Genomic DNA, 16,859 nt, shown 5'->3' on the forward strand with positions numbered 1-16,859 from the left:
GTACAACGATTGAATCCACGATATCCGGTAATTTATGGTGCTATACTAAAAGTTCGTTTATTTGGATAGAAGCGTATGGGGCCTGGAGATGGCATAATGAAATGCCGAAACTGGTAGCCTTCACAATAAAAGAAAATAATATCTTTAAGTACACGGCTTTTGGTGAATTTTATCCACATCGACCAGTCTTAGATGTTGGCCACTGATGCAACATGTACACGGATGGTATTAACCCCCTCAGCACCTGCTAAGGCCTGAAGATGGTACACATAAGCTCTGAAACTGGTAGCCACACAATAAAAGACTTCGTAAGGATGGTTGTAGGTGTTTCATTTTCTTAGATTTTACATTTTAATTTATTCAGCTGACAATCTGTATTTTTATTGCAACAAACATTCATTTTATCAACTGCTGTGTCAAATTTTATAATATTTTTAAAATTTTTACTTCCACATCGCTGAGGAGCGGTGACTTGTGTCCGCTGACAGTACCCCCAAAATGGGGCGAGAGGAATGAAATGACAGTAAAGGAAAAGAAGCGATTTTCTTCCGTATGCATGGGCAACAAGAATTCGTGCTTCATCTGTAATGAGCTAGGCGTCGATAGTATCTATAGTTTGCAGGGCGAGTGGCCACAGGTGTAGTGGAAACGGGAGGCTCGGCGGCCGGTGCAAGTGGCTGGTGACCCGTGGGGCCATCCGCTGCCGACCGCCGTGACCCCCGGAGGCTTGCAACACAATGGACGCGCGCGCCAGAAATTGATAAACGCCGTGGAGGGTCAGCGCTCGATTATTGTCCGTGGCGCTGCAGCGCCGGTATACTGAAAATATTTTGCAACGTCGAAGGCGGCTATTGTCTCGACTTAATTGGTGTCCAACCCGAGTTAATTCGTGCTCTCGGGACCCCGGAGAGCGGCCCGTGGCTGTTTACTGGCAGTCGGAAACACCGCCGACGGTGCAGGTGCCTTTGACGCCGCTAATTATGCTTAAGCTACACCCGCTTCGTGACGCAATTGAGAGACTTCGGTCGTATAACAGCTATAGCTGCATGGCTTAAGTGTGGGAAAATTTCCCTCCGTAGCTGCAAACATTTCGCGCATCCTTTGGAATCTGCGAGTTATTTAACATGATTCTACCATCTACACCAGTCTCTCTCAACATTTTCAATAACTGGAACGGTTTGTAATATCCACTGTCTTACTGAAGAAACTGGTTTGTTTTTATACGTAGTGCGAAGTTGGTTTGATAAGCACGGTAAAAAAAAGTCTCCTTTGAGGGCTATATATACTTGGTGCAGCGATTCTCCAGTTTCTTAAAGTAAGTTCTGTCGAATTACGCGAAATATTCGTTGATTGTAACTCTGATTTCCTCATTTTATGAAAATTTCTTCCCAGCAAGCCAAAGTTTCATGTTAAGGAACAGGAAGAAGTCACTTACTTGTATGTAAGTCTGGTGAACAGGTGGAAGAGAAACTAATTAAAAGCCCAGTTGATGAACTTTGCCCATTGTTACCGCTGATATTTGGGATGGTGCATTATCCTGGTGAGTGACAACATTTTTGCTTGCCAAAAGCAAACAAAGCACTCCGTTTTCAGGCCACGAGTGGCCCATCGGGACCATCCGACCGCCGTCTCATCCTCAGTTGAGGATGCGGGAAGGAGGGGCGTGTGGTCAGCACACCGCTCTCCCGGTAGTTCGATGGTTTTCTTTGACCGGAGCCGCTACTATTCGGTCGAGTAACTCCTCAATTGGAATCACGAGGCTGAGTGCACTCCGAAAAATGGCAACAGCGCATGGCGTCCTGGAGGGTCACCCATCCAAGTTGCAGCCACGCCCGACAGCGCTTATCTTGGGTGATCTCACGGGAACCGGTGTATCCAGTGTGCCTTTTGCGTGACAACCTTATTCTTTTTTCGGCCAACGTAAGTTCCAGACGATCCAGCAATTAAGCATAATACGGCACACTTATGGTTCTGCCTTTATTCGAGAAATATACGAGTATTATTCCTTCTGAAACCCAAAAAACAGTGACCATCACTTTACCAGCTGACAAAATGGTCTTTGCCTTCCTCAGTGCAAAATCACCAGCCTTCTTCCATTCTTTTCGCTGTCGTTTTGACTCTTGGTGGTGAATGTTGGGGGCAGGTTTCATCAACAATCACAAACTGGTGAGAAAAGCTTTACGGATTGCCTTTAAACTTCGTCAGACGTTGTGTTGGTATGTTGCGTCGTATGCGCTTTTAACGACTGTGAGCGTTCGCGGCACTCACCTCGCAAACACGGCTTCTTCGTAACCAATTCTCCGTGCGCTCAGTTGAGATGTCTGCAGTCTCAGCAAGCTCACGAATTTTTATTTGGCGGCCTTGCATTACAATATAATGGATTTTGTCAATGATTTTCTTTGTGGTGACCTCAGTTGGACGGCCAAAGCGCTCCTTGTCTTCGGTAGTTGTTCGACCACTTTTAAGTTCATCAATACAAAAGTAAATGGTCGTCAATGATGGTGCAGAATCCACGCGAACTTCATCCAATTCTCTTTTGATTTGTGTGACAGTGAAACCCTTAAACTACGGTCGCAGGTTCGAATCCTTCCTCGGGCATGAATGTGTGTGATTTCCTTAGGTTAGTTCTAGGTTCTAAGTTCTAGGGGACTGATGACCTCAGAAGTTAAGTCCCATAGTGCTCAGAGCCATTTTTTGAGACCCTTAAATTGAAAATCTTAAAGTAACAGCACGAAACTCTGTTTTCTACATTTTCAATCGCAGTCTACACACTGACCAATTCAGACGGCTGTCAGCAATGAATTATATGCTACACTTGGTTCGAATTCCTTTTACGCGCCTTGTCTAACTTATCGAACTACCCTCGTATGTTACCAGCGATCAGTCGCTGCTTCGCACGGATAACACTAACTGCCTACAGCCGGACGACTTGGCCGGCGTAAAGTTAATAAATTACGTGCACAAACGTCCCTCGTGAATTAGCCTATCTACTAGTGAAAACAATAAAATTCGTAAAGTGATTCTTGACATTACCTTTTTGTATACTTTTTTCTTTTACTTTTAAAATTATTTCTACGTAGACATTCCTCTGTAACAGTAATTAATTTCGAAATCTTGTTCAAGTGCTAAGTATTAAGAGAAGAAAGAGTGCCTTTCCGTTTAACATAATTGGTGAGGTCTTTAAGAGTTTTTAGTGAAATCAGAAAGAGTAATACTTCGTTGTTCGCATATTCGTATCCACGTATTTAGATTACTAGTTTCACAGAAGCATGCTGACTGACTTTGCTTTCGTTGTATTCGTGAATGAAGTAGGACAGAGTGTGGCTAATGCTGTTACAAAGTACTATTTGACGTGCAAAGTGTATAAGGTATGTGCAGTAGAAAAGGAGACCTTTGAAGTAGCGGTTTTGTATGTAATCCCAGTGTGTGAATGCGTTTCTCGAGACATGGCGTAGCAGTATCCCCACTTGTGCAAGTGGAGCTATGCGTCGCAGCAATTTTCTAATTTCTGGAGAGTTGTTGATTCCACAGTTCGTTGCATGATAGCTTTCTCTCGATCAGCACAAGGGCGAGTTTAAGTGGAAGATGCTTTACAATTTATCGTAGGATCAAATAGGTGTAGGGAGAGCAGTATCTCGCACGGCGAGCAGTATTCCGGTAGAGTCAGTATGTAAACATCAAGGATATGGCGCGCTTTGGACAGGTGCACGTTGTTATCACCGGCGGCACGATTCCAGGTGTGGAAGAGTTCATGTGGAAGAACATCGTATCACCCCACGCAGTTGGACTGGCGACAGACAGAAAAATTAAGCCTCACATAATGCGAGAGACATTTCGCTGTGGCAAAATTCAAAATTCGTGCACAGTGCGTGCCTACGCATCTTCCAGAGATTCGGAAGACGGCGAGAATGGGTGTTTGCCTGACCCACCTGCGAGATACGCAGAGCGAGGAAAGGATTTCGTTGCTCAGATTGTGGCGTTTGATGAAGTACGGTGTCACCACTTCGACGTTGCCTCCAAATGGATGAACATAGAGTGCCAGCATCCCAGCTCCTCTCGTCCAAAAAAAAGCTCACTTTGCCCCAAAGGTTGGAAACGTGATGCTCAGTTCTTTTTCGACGACTAACAATCCGTAGTCATCGACTGGCTACGGGATGCAACAGTTAACGCTGAGCAGTATTGCAACAAGTTACTGGGGCTCAAACAGACCATTAAGAACAAGTTCAGGGACAAGCTCTCGAATGGGACAATGCTAGGCCACATGTGGTTAAGAAAACCCTCGAGCTCGTTCAACAATTTTGATGGGAGGTCCTGAATGACCGCTGTTTCCTAAAAACAGCATAGTTTTAGGAAAAAGCGGTCATGCGTGACACAGCTGGCCCTCTTTGTGCGTGATATACAACAGGCTCTAGATACCGGCTTCCAGTTTGATGCCATATTTCTCGACTTTCGAAAGGCGTTCGACTCAGTTCCGCACTGTCGCTTGCTACAAAAAGTGCGCGCCTACGGTCTATCCAATGACATATGCGGTTGGATAGAAAGTTTTCTAACAGACAGGGAGCAGTATGTCGTCCTGAATGGGGTGACTTCAACAGAAATAAGCGTAATTTCAGGTGTGCCCCACGGAAGCGTAATAGAACCGCTTCACGATTTACATAAACGATATGGTTGATGGTACTGGCAGCTGCATTAGACTGTTTGCCGAGGATGCTGTAGTCTGCAGGAAAGTAGTATCACACGAAAGTTGTGAACAAATCAATGAGGATTTGCAGAAAATAAATGCGTGATGTAACGACTGGCAGTTATCTCTCAATATTAATAAGTATAACCTACTGCGTGTGTAACAAGGCGAAAATCCCCATTAATGTACGAGTACAAAATAAATGCCCAGTCTTTGGAAGCGGTAACATCCGTCAAGTATCTAGCTGTGACTGTTCTAAATGATCTCAAATGGAATGATCAGATTACACAAGTGACGGGCAAGGCGAACTCTAGATTGCGGTTTATTGATAGAATCCTGAAGCGATGCAGCCCTTCAACAAAGAAAATTGCTTAAAATACGTTAGTTCGTCCAGTCTTAGAGTATTGTTCGTCTGTATGGGACCCTTACCAGCTGTGTCTGATTCAAGAGATTGAGAGAGTCCAAAGAAGAGCGGCAAGATTCGTGACTGGTACATTTAGCTATCGCGAGAGCGTTACAAATCTCACAGAAAGTTTGAAGTGGGACACACTTGCAGATAGACGACGCGCTAAACGGAAGGGGCTGCTCACTAAATTCCGAAATCCGATCTTCGCCGAGGATATAGAGCATATATTATTACCACCAACTTTCAAATCGCACAATGATCACCAATCAGAAACAAGGGAAATTAGAGCTCGTACTGAGGCGTTCAGACAGTCGTTTTTCCCTCGCGCGATCCGCGAATGGAACAGAGGGGGGTAAATATGACATTGGCGCGAATTCTGCCCTCCGCCACACACCGTTTGGTGACTAGCTGAGTATATATGTAGATGTAGATGAATCTCCCGCCTTATAGCCTCGATATTCCACCCATGTGGGTCACGGCCCCTTAAAAAAATCTCTGAAAGGTCAGAGGTTCAGCTGTGACAAGTAGGTGTAGGGCATTGCGGGAAACTGGGCCCGTCAGCAACCCATGGTATTCTAGCCCGAAGCCATCCACTCCCTTCCTACGTGCTAGGACCGGTGTATCAATGTCAGTGGTAGTTGCGTACGTTTGTACTGACGCTCATGAACTGTAATTATAATATTGTGATTAAATTTCTTTACATAAAACTGTACAACCATTTTCATCTGGACACACCTCACATTTCTGCAAGTAGATGCACAGCGCCGCCTTGCGCCGGCTGACGTCAGCGCGGCCACAGTGCAGCCAGTCGGTGGCAACCTGTGGGAAAGGCCCCACGCCGAACCGCGAGAGCCCGCCTTAGGCCAGAGGGGTCCGGCTTCTCGTTTTGGAAATACGTCGCCGCCCGCCGCCGCCGCCGCCGCCGCCGCCGCCGCCGCCGCCGCCGTTGAATCTATCAGCATGCGAAATGAATTTAATGGCGTATTACATGAGCGCTCGCCTCGCAGGCATCGAAGAAATCGTGGTGAATATAATTTCCTAAATTAATATGGTAATTTAATCACGTCGTTAGGTTTGAGATGTGGCACGAGCTGTACCGCCTTCAGCGAGCAAAATAAAGAACTGGACGTGGCCACATTAACGAGACTTCACAGCAATTGCTTCACGTCCGCTTGAAGTAGCGAAAGACGTTAATACGATCTCTGCGCTAAGATGCCATGTTTATGACGGTGCTTGGCGTTCGTCTGTTCCGTATTTTTACCAGTTACAGTAACAATCCGGCAAGCGCGGATGTAGAAGAGTAAATCTCTGGACTAGAAACCGAGAAACCGATGGACAACTGTATGAAAGGGCCATTCAGACCACCTTAAGAGACAACTTAAGTGTTTTCGTTGATAAAGATGCAGTTGATTCTCGTCTTAAGAGTTCAATTTTTTAAGGGGGGGGGGGGGGTACAGATACTCCAGTCAGCGAGAAAACACATTGTCACAAAAATGGTTCAAATGGCTCTGAGCACTATGGGACTTTACTTCTAAGGTCATCAGTCCCCTAGAACTTAGAACTACTTAAACCTAACTAACCTAAGGACATCACACACATCCATGCCCGAGGCAGGATTCGAACCTGCGACCGTAGCGGTCGCGCGGTTCCAGACTGCAGCGCCTAGAACCGCTCGGCCACCCCGGCCGGCCACTTTGCCACACGTACTACATACAGTAACGTATAGTTATTTATTTATCTGGTGAGTAACGAATTCAGACGTACACTGTATATCTCCAATAAGTTGCCAAGAAAAACAATTATACTACACCTAAAATGAGACTGATATTTGGAAAGGTACTCATTTTCATAAGCTTGTGAAAATTTGGGGACTGTGGAAGTTGTGGCGTCAGTGCGAATTCAGCAATATCAGGTCGATGTCAGTATAGCGGAAGAAATGATTGGTTTCTGAATTAATTTTCACTCTGTAACTGACTGTGCGCTAAACTGAATCATCCTGGCAGCTCAAAATTGTGTGCCGCAGAGGAACTCGAACCAAGGACTTATGCTTTTCACGGGAGAGTGTTCCAGCAACTGAGCTATCCAAGCACCACTCGTGAATCGCCCTCATAGCTTTACATCCGCCAGTATCTCCTCTGCTACCTTTCGAACTTCAGAGAATTTCTCCTCCATAACTAGTGAGAATAGCGCTCCAAGAAGAAAGAATATTTTGCAAAAACAGACATAATGTCTTATGGGATAACAGCAATCAGTGATTTTATAATGTTACTTAAAATCCGTCTTGATTGCAAATTTTTTATTCATATGACCGGTTTCGGTTCATTCAGAACCATCTTCAGATCTGATATTTCAGTTACAGGAGTAACCCGTCCAAATCCAGCAACTTTCACATGCTACGTCACATTTTTTATGTGACGTAGCATGTGAAAGTTGCTGGATTTGGACGGGTTACTCCTGTAACTGAAATATCAGATCTGAAGATGGTTCTGAATGAACCGAAACCGGTCATATGAATAAAAAATTTGCAATCAAGACGGATTTTAAGTAACATTAAGAAAGAATATTGCGGAGAAATGGCTTAGCCATCGCCAAGGTGACAATTTCCAAGAAATTTTTAGTCTGCAGAGTAGTGTGCTCCGTTTTGAAACAGACGTAGAGCGCAAATTCATTCAAGAACCACTCTGGGAGGCTGTGGCTAAGCCATTTCTTCGCAATATCCTTTCTCCCAGGAGTGATAGTCTCGCAAGGTATGCAGGAGAACGCAAGAGAACCCATCGGCTTGTACCAATGACAGATCAGTCCGGGCGAACCATCAGCCTTAGTTAGGAGTAGGTTCTGGACTATACGGCTTCCCACCGGCTGCTGTGTCCGTCACGGAATACAGCGGGTGATTTGTCACAGTGTGGTTTGTCTGTCCACTGAAAAATCCACAGTTGGTGAGGGAGAACCCGGTCATCAGCGCGTTGTTACTCAAGGCAGTTGACTCGTAGCAGCGACCATTTCTCACATCTATGCGCTCATTACACTCCCTTGATACGACGTCTCGTGAAAATTCTCGTTCGTTCAAAACGACGGAGATGCGTGTGTGTTTGGTACCCACCATTGGTTGATATAAAATTATTTGATATCTCGCATCTCGTCTTTCCTTCGTTCGACTGTCGCGCTTGCGGCCAATGCAAGGTCTCAAGATATCCTTGTCACGTGATTCGCGGAATTACATCGACGGAAGTGGAAAGCTTTGCACCACGAATCCCATGTACGAACGTTACAAGACTGGGAAGATGGTGTAATTGTTCTGCTGGCTCTGACGGATAGTGGACGGGTGACACCTGATATCCGGGCAGAAGTTACAGCCAGAATGCCCAGAGGAAATGTCGGGAATAGATTACTGGTACCTGATCTGAGACCTCGGGTTGCCATTAGTCGGCAAATGCTGACACCGCACCAGAGATGACAGAGATCTGGAGCATGTGGAGCCAGAGGCAACTGTCAGAAACGTCAGTTCGTACTGAAAGGCATTGAGTAATGCAGAAGTAATATTTGGCTTTCCCTGGCCCTCTGCTGTCACTGTTCCTCAAAAACGATTTAGGAGACAATCTGAGCAATGCTCTTAGATTGCTTGCACTTGTCGGTGTCATTGAGCCCCTTGTAAAGTCATCAGAAGATCAAAACCAATTGCGAACTTATTTACACAAGATGTCTATACTGGGCGAAATGTCGCATGTGGCGTTAAATAATGAAAAGTGAGAGAACGTCCACATCGTTACTAAAAGGACTCCATTACATTTCGATCACACGGTAAATGTAAGTCTAAAAGCTGTCAATTCATCTACGCATGGAGCATGTTTGGGGTGTGATGGGAAGACATAGGTATACCACTGTGCAATCGTCACGAAGCGGTACAGCATGTGGCTCAGGCAAGGGAAGAAGTTCATCGTGATTACCTTTGGACGCTGCTTGCTTCGTTGCCACAGTGAAAACACAAGTCTATTCGTGCCCGTGGGAGTCACACCTCCCGTTTCCTTCTTTGGTGTTCATTCCCCGTCGCTCACTTCAGCACCGCATCTGTTTGATTTTCCAGTTCTGTTTTCGTGACAGTTTCAACGCAACTTAATAGCTTAAAATTTAAATGATTGTGGCGAGGCCTTGCGTATATTTAAGTTGTGTTTATATCGATGATGAATCACACAAAAAGTGACTGCCCTAGCATGAAATCAACATATAGGATCAGTGTTCCCATTAGATCAAGCGATGTTCGTTCGTATTCCTTTGCAGACTGTGTAAATATTGATGATTTGACTTGTGACACTGCAGCAGCATCTGGTGTTCGAAGAACTTTGCGCGATATCAACACTCCGCCCACATCCAACAACGCTTCCACCTTATGGATTGAACTCCGCACGTGAAGTCTTTATCAGCACCGATATTTAAAGCATTTCCCTCACGTTGAGCGCTATCACGTCATCACGAATTTACAACCTCACCAGCAGAGGCGTTTGGTACAGAAAACTGAGCATCTATGTTGGCAGGAACCTGTCTGAACAAGTCCCGACGTAACAAATTTTCTGGCAGTAATTTTCTCCGTTGCTGCTGTAAATAATGGATTTATATTACGCCAGTTACGTACATGCTCTAGCACTCATGTCGTCTTCCTTTTTCCATGTACAGGCAATGCATCTCTTGCTTTGAATGTAAGGTATAATAGCATTTTTTGGTGCACCACTTTTTTGTGGAAAGTGCATATTTCCACGATAAAATGTTCGGTAAAGTGTATGATGTTACAAGAGCAACTACTTTTATATTCATTACCTCGTTATACCTTCCACGAAAAGATATTTACTTGATGAATTAAAAATGTATAAATGCGGCAGTGTTTACCGTCTACAATCGCCATCTAATTATCTGACAATATTACCATAATTTATTGTTGGAGCACGACTATAAAGACATCGTTTTATTCAGCTAATACTTCGAGCTATCAGTATTGCAATCTCAGTCACCGGCCGACCAATAAAATTACATTGGATGAGATAAAAGAAAATGAAACTAACTCGCTCAACTACGAATTAGTCATGCATTCCAAATCTAAATTCGCTATCAGACAGTTTTATGACAGTTGCACACGGAAAGGACGAACGTCGATAAGCATTTATATGATCTCAAATTTTTCTGATCGTTTCGTGAGACGTATGTGGCGAGACGCAGAGTGCTAACAGAGTCATCTCCAAAAGTACGTCCTTGGAATTTTTACAGTAAATCCCTACGCCATTCGTAACGCTTCACTAGTTGCGCCTACCGCTTGAGTAGTACGAGCATATCTGTGAAGCTGTCCCTCTCTCTCTCTCTCTCTCTCTCTCTCTCTCTCTCTCTCTCTCCTTCCCTCCCTTTTAATAAACGAACCCGTGATGAAACGCTTTGCTCTTCTTTGGATTTTTCTCGTAACCATTATTAGTTCTACCTGCTAAAGGTTCAAGGCTGACCAAAAAAAAATTAATAATCTGAGGGAAAAATGGCTTTTTGCTACCTCTTTTTCGAACGAGTTATATTTAATTTCGATTCTTGGATTGAATCTTAGGCTGGCATTTATCTTCCCTACAACTAGTGCTTCTATTTTATTTTATTATTTTTTTACATTGTTGTTCCACTTTAAATATCTCCGTGTGTGTTTTCCTAGACGTTTTACTGTTTATAATAATCATCAACATTATAATCAAACAATACTGGCGTTTTGTGGACTATGTTAAATTATTTACGTTGTCGTCGTTAACAGTGACATACGTAGTTTTGTCCTGGTTCGATATTCCGTAAGCACGTGTCTTGCTTGCTCTGCGACAGTGCAGGAATACATCGCCCCATGTTTCATATTCCTATCCTGTTGTAGACAGTTTTGGAGCTCTTAGAGCTTAACGCACTTCACTCCTTCTGACGGAATATGCAGAGCAGAAGAACTGATGAAGCTGTTCTACAAACGATCCGATTTGTTTCCAATGCGTTGATGCTTCCTTCAAATGACGAGTACGAAACTTGTCTAAACACTGCATTAAGACGATCCTTGTTGCGTACATGAATGATAACGTGAGAGTATTTTGTCGATGGTAGTTGTGGGGGTGGTGGTGATTTTGATCGGAATAGCCTGTACCCATATATGTAATTTTATTCTAACTGTTAAGTGGTATCAAGGCAATGAAAGATGTCAGTGTTTTTAATTGCCATATTACAAATTTCTTTTCATTTAAGCCACAATCTCATAACGTGGAACACTCTAATCGTTTACGCGCTTGTGAGTGGTGTGCACGTCTGCGAAGTTGCAATGGTCCCTGACGGTATCTTCTGGGTGCTTCAGATTTCTTGTCAGGCAGTGTATTAAGCGATTGTGACTGAAATAAAACGCAGTGTGTGATATGTCAGTCTGTTGTATGATGGGCGCCTAAATTTCATTTACGGAAGACATTCACAACACCAAAAAATAAGTAATGGAGAGTAATGAAATTTCGGGTAACATATATAAGTGATTAATATTGCATGAACACAGGTTAATGTAGGCGCAACGTAAGCCATTGCAAATGTAAAATGCTGATACATTAATAACCGTTGTAACCGCCAGAATGTTGAATGCAACCGTGCAAACGTGCATGCATTGTGTTGCAAAAATGGTTCAGATGGCTCTGAGCACTATGCGACTTAACATCTGAGGTCATCAGTCCTCTAGAGTTAGAACTACTTAAACCTAACTAACCTAACGACATCACACACATCCATGCCCGAGGCAGGACTCGAACCTGCGACCGTAGCAGCAGCACGATTCCGCACTGACGCGCCTAGAACCGCTCGACCACGGCGGCCGGCTCATTTTGTTGCACATGTGCCAGATGTTAGTTCGTGGGACGGCGTTTCATGCCTTTTGCACTTGCTCGGTCAACATAGGTACTGGTAATGCTGTTGGTGGATGACGCTGGAGTTAGCCTCCGATGATGTCTCATATGTGCTCGATTGCAGACAGGTCTGGTAGTCGTGAAGGCCAAGGCAACACGTCGGCACTCTATAGAGCATGTTGGGTTACAAGAGCAGTACATAGCCGTGCGTTATCCTATTGGAAAACACCCCCTGGAATACTGTTAATGAATAGCAGCACAACAGGTCGAATCACCAGGCTGACGTACAAATTTGCAGTCAGGATGCTGGGGATCACCACGAGGGAGTCCTTGCTGTCATATGGGATCGAACCCCCCCGACCGTATCTCCCGGTGTAGGGCCAGTCTGTCTAGCACACAGACAGGTTGGTTGAAGCCTCTTAATTGGCCTTCTTCTAAACAACGCACAGCCATTACTGGCACCGATGCAGAACCAGCTTTCATCAGAAAACACAACAGGCCTCCACCCTGCCGTCCAATAAGCTCTCGCTGGACACCACTGAATTTGCAAATGTTGGCGGTATGGGATAAGCGGAATGCACGCTGCAACGCGTCTGGCAAGGAGCGGTCCTGGAAGTAATCGATTTGTAATAGTTCGCTATGTCACTGTGGTGTCAACAGCCTCTCATCTTGCTGCAGATCCAGTACGATGAGAAAGAGCCATTTGCCAAACACTATGGTCTTGCATCTCGGTAGTGGCATGTGCCCGTCCACACCGCAGTCGTCTTGCCACCGTAGGCTCTCGTGACCACCGCTGTCAACCACCATGTACAGTGGCTAACTTCCTGCCAAGCCTTATTGCAGTATTGCAGAAGCTACACCCATCTTCTCACAGCCGTGTTACACGACATCGTTCAAGTTCAGTGAGGTGTTGATAATGAGGCCGTTGTCGCATTAAAGGCACTCTTCACTAACGCCACATCCAGTATCAAAGTTAAATTACACTACTGGCCATTAAAATTGCTAACCCACGAGGACGACGTGGCACGGGCCCGAAATTTAACCGACAGGAAGAAGATGCTGCGATATGCAAATGATTAGCTTTTCAGAGCATTCACACAAGGTTGGTGCCGGTGGAGACACCTACAACGTGTTGTCACGAGGAAAGTTTCCAACCGATTTCTCATACACATACAGCAGTTGACCGGCGTTGCCTGGTGAAACGTTGTTGTGATGCCTCGTGTAAGGAGGAGAAATCCGTACCATCACGTTTCCGGCTTTGATAAACATCGGATTGTAGCCGATCGCGATTGCGGTTGGTCGTATCGCGACATTGCTGCTCGCGTTGGTCGAGATCCAATGACTGTTAGCAGAATATGAAATCGGTGGGTTCAGGAGGGTAATACGGAACTCCGTGCTGGATCCCAACGGCCTCGTATCACTAGCAGTGGAGATGGCAGGCATCTTATCCGCATGGCTGTAACGGATCGTGCAGCCACGTCTCGATCCCTGAGTCAACAGATGGGGGCGTTTGCAAGACAACAACCATCTGCACGAACAGTTCGACGACGTTTTCAGGAGCGTGGACCATCACCTCGGAGACCATGGCTGCGGTTACCCTTGACGCTGCATCACAGGCAGGTGTACTTGACGACGAACCTCGATGCAGGAATGGCAAACCGTCATTTTTTCGGATGAATCCAGGTTCTGTTTACAGCATCATGATGGTCGCATCCGTGTTTGGCGACATCGCGGTGAACGCACATTGAAAGCGCGTATTCGTCATCGCCATACTGGCGTATCACCCAGCATGATGGTACAGGGTGCCATTGATTACACATCTCGGTCACCTCTTGTTCGCATTGACGGCACTTTGAACAGTGGACGTTACATTTCAGATGTGTTACGACCCGTGGCTCTACCCTCCATTCGATCCCTGCGAAACCCTACATTTCAGCAGGATAATGCACGACCGCTTGTTGCAATCCTGTACGGGCCTTTCTGGATACAGAAAATGTTCGACTGCTGCCCTGGCCAGCACATTCTCCAGATCTCTCTCCAATTGAAAACGTCTTGTCAATGGTGGCCGAGCAACTGGCTCGTCACAATACGCCAGTCACTACTCTTGATGAACTGTGGTATCGTGTTGAAGTTGCATGGGCAGCTGTACCTGTACACGCCATCCAAGGTCTGTTTGACTCAATGCCCAGGCGTATCAAGGCCGTTATTACGGCCAGAGGTGGCTGTTCTGGGTATCGATTTCTCAGGATCTACGCACCCAAATTGCGTGATAATGTAATCACATTTTAGTTCTAGTATAATATATTTGTCCAATGAATACCCGTTTATCATCTGCATTTCTTCTTGGTGTAGCAATTGTAATGGCCAGTAGTGTATTTGCGAAAGCAAATCTTACGTGCATGATCATGTTGGCTCTACTAGCGCCACTCTTCTGCGACTGGTGTGAAATCTGAATAGACGTCGTCCTTCAGATGTAGAAACACACCTGCCAAGTTTCGTTTACGTCTCACAACTCCTTCTTGGTGTTCGGTTTTTTTTTTCCCATGGGTGTAGATACGTTTTGGGTAGTAGTGTGTTTGTTCCTGGAAGGGGGAGTTCACGGGGAGGGAGTGGGAGGAGGAGAGTCAAGTGGTCCCAAGAGGATTTCGGAAATGACGGCGTGGCAGGCGGTTCCCGGGATAGCGCTTTATCGCCAGCGGAGCACGTGCCCCGCAGATCGGCCGCCGGTGTATTTTTACCCTGCGGCCGCTGGTGGCGCCTTTCCGCCGCGGCCTTTGTCCGGCGCGGACCGCGGCGGCGCTGTGGGCGTGTCCGCAGCGGAAGCCCCGCCCGGAAACAAACGCCTAATTAAATCCGACGTCGCAGCCCGTTCCCTCACTGTGCGCGGCCGAACAGGGCGAGCGCGCACTTGGCCCAGCTGGGTAATTAACCCCTCAGAGGATACCGGCCCGGCGCGGCTGCGCAAGAGCGCGCATGTCTTTGCGACGCGAATCTGACAGTGAGCGTCGTTGGTTGAGCGGCGCCAGGCGGAGTAATTCCCCTGTTTTTGTTTACTTTTTCTCTGTGCCGAGTTACTGACAGAAATTCCTTCCATCAACGCCCACAACATTTTGTGGATGTCCATTGGAGACGACACGGTGTCGAGTGTAGACTCCTATTGAAAGCTAGGCTACATGCGCTAGTGACAAGAATTCCACAGTAAATGCGCCAAGAAAATCAAATACTGCTTTGGAAGTGGTGGAGCCTTAGGATGGCGGTATGTGCGGACGAAATTAATAGTATGATAGACTAATTTATTCCTCGGACGAACAGTATTTAATTTTAATGTTGGTTTGCGTAATATTTGAACAATATGTGTAGTTCAGCGATATTTACACTGGAAGGCGGCTAGCGATCCACACTTTGTATTATGTATCTGTGCAAAAAGATGTCTCTTATGGAACGGCGATGCGTCATGTATTCAAGCTTTACTTCAATAACAATGTTCTGCTTTGAGACTTCAAACTATCTTATTCGTAACATCCATGGAACATTGAGACCAACCATATAAACTCTCACGTATCTGTAAACAAACGTCATACAAACAACAACGTACGTTGCACGTCATATAGGACCTAATTAGCATCAAAGACTGCACAATCATATTATCATGGATAAATACAAACTGACGGTAATAGTGCGCTGTAGCACAGAGGAATGTTGTGAGCATATGAGAGAAAGTATCCCCACAGCTGTAGCTTGAGAATCTACAATCAATTCCTCCGTACTACAGCGCACTATTACCGTCTGCAATCGTGCCTACACCCACTTTGCAAAAACATTACCTACATCACTTCTTTCAGTGTTGACACTTTAATCTGTCCCACAAGAGGGCCCCTTTAAGCCATTTAACTGTAGAGAATGTCAAATCAAACACCTTTCAGCCGTCTATTATTTTATTGGGCTACAAGTTTCGGTGATATATTACATCTTCAGGCCCCCTGAGCACACTTGTAGGAAGATTTTCATCTCTGGTCCAGTCAAAATAGGGAACTGTATTCAATTACTGGTATCCCAAGATTTTTTAGACAGCGAACACTTCAAACGTCACCTGTCGGCAGGTGGCGTACGAAGTACAGGCGTAGATGTAGATGTAGATCATTAGTGTTCCTACAATACTGCGAATGCGACTGGTAACGCCATGTCTCATCGGCTGTAAAAATAAAAAATAAAATAAATAAAAAGTAGGTATCATATCAACCCGTACCGCATCAAGAACAGCCTGAAGATGGCGCATTGAAGCGTTGAATGAAACTGGTTGCAACAAAATAAAATAAAATCATAAGGACGGCTGTAGGTGTTTTATTTTGTCACAATAGTAAACGGTCGTCGTCCCAAGGACCTGCCAAAAAGACGGATGTGCCAACAAAACCTCCAACTGCCTCAATGCATACTTCCCTCTGACCATTAGTAAATTTATGTACGATAGGTCAGGAACAGATCTTCATCGTATTCAAATCTCTGTAATTTTTAAAAGAATTATTTATTGCCGGCCGGTGTGGCCGAGTGGTTCTAGTCGCTTCAGTCTGGAACCGCACGACCGCTACGGTCACAGTTTCGAACCCTGCCTCGGGCATGGATGTCTGTGATGTCCTTACGTTAGTTAGGCTTAAGTAGTTCTAAGTTCTACGGGACAGTGACCTCAGATGTTAAGTCCCATGTTGCTCAGAGCCCATTATTTATTGGTTTATTTATTTACTTTTCATGTTTTTATAACCTGCAGTTGCACCGATTCCAAGGTTAGCGACTTCCAAACATGCTGGATATTGTTTGTTGTTACGAATTTCGCTGGTCGTTCCTGACAGTGCGCAAAATCAACCAGTTCCTTTTCTTTCCGAAAATCAAGTGTTGCCATTTATAT

General features: G+C 45.3%; 1 protein-coding gene across 1 annotated transcript in view; it reads right to left on the minus strand.

The window, feature by feature from the left end:
* The window catches only part of LOC126262678 (translation initiation factor IF-2-like), a 94,730-nt gene that overhangs the window by 63,616 nt on the left and 14,255 nt on the right, over positions 1 to 16,859 (minus strand). The window contains exons 2-3 of the mRNA XM_049959452.1: positions 14,698 to 14,916; positions 5,984 to 6,039 (exon numbers count right to left, since the gene is read on the minus strand). Of these exons, the coding sequence (XP_049815409.1) occupies positions 5,984 to 6,039; positions 14,698 to 14,916 (275 nt within the window). The remainder of the gene's footprint in view (positions 1 to 5,983; positions 6,040 to 14,697; positions 14,917 to 16,859) is intronic.

Source organism: Schistocerca nitens, chromosome 6 (assembly GCF_023898315.1).
Source record: "Schistocerca nitens isolate TAMUIC-IGC-003100 chromosome 6, iqSchNite1.1, whole genome shotgun sequence".
Classification (NCBI taxonomy): domain Eukaryota; kingdom Metazoa; phylum Arthropoda; class Insecta; order Orthoptera; family Acrididae; genus Schistocerca; species Schistocerca nitens.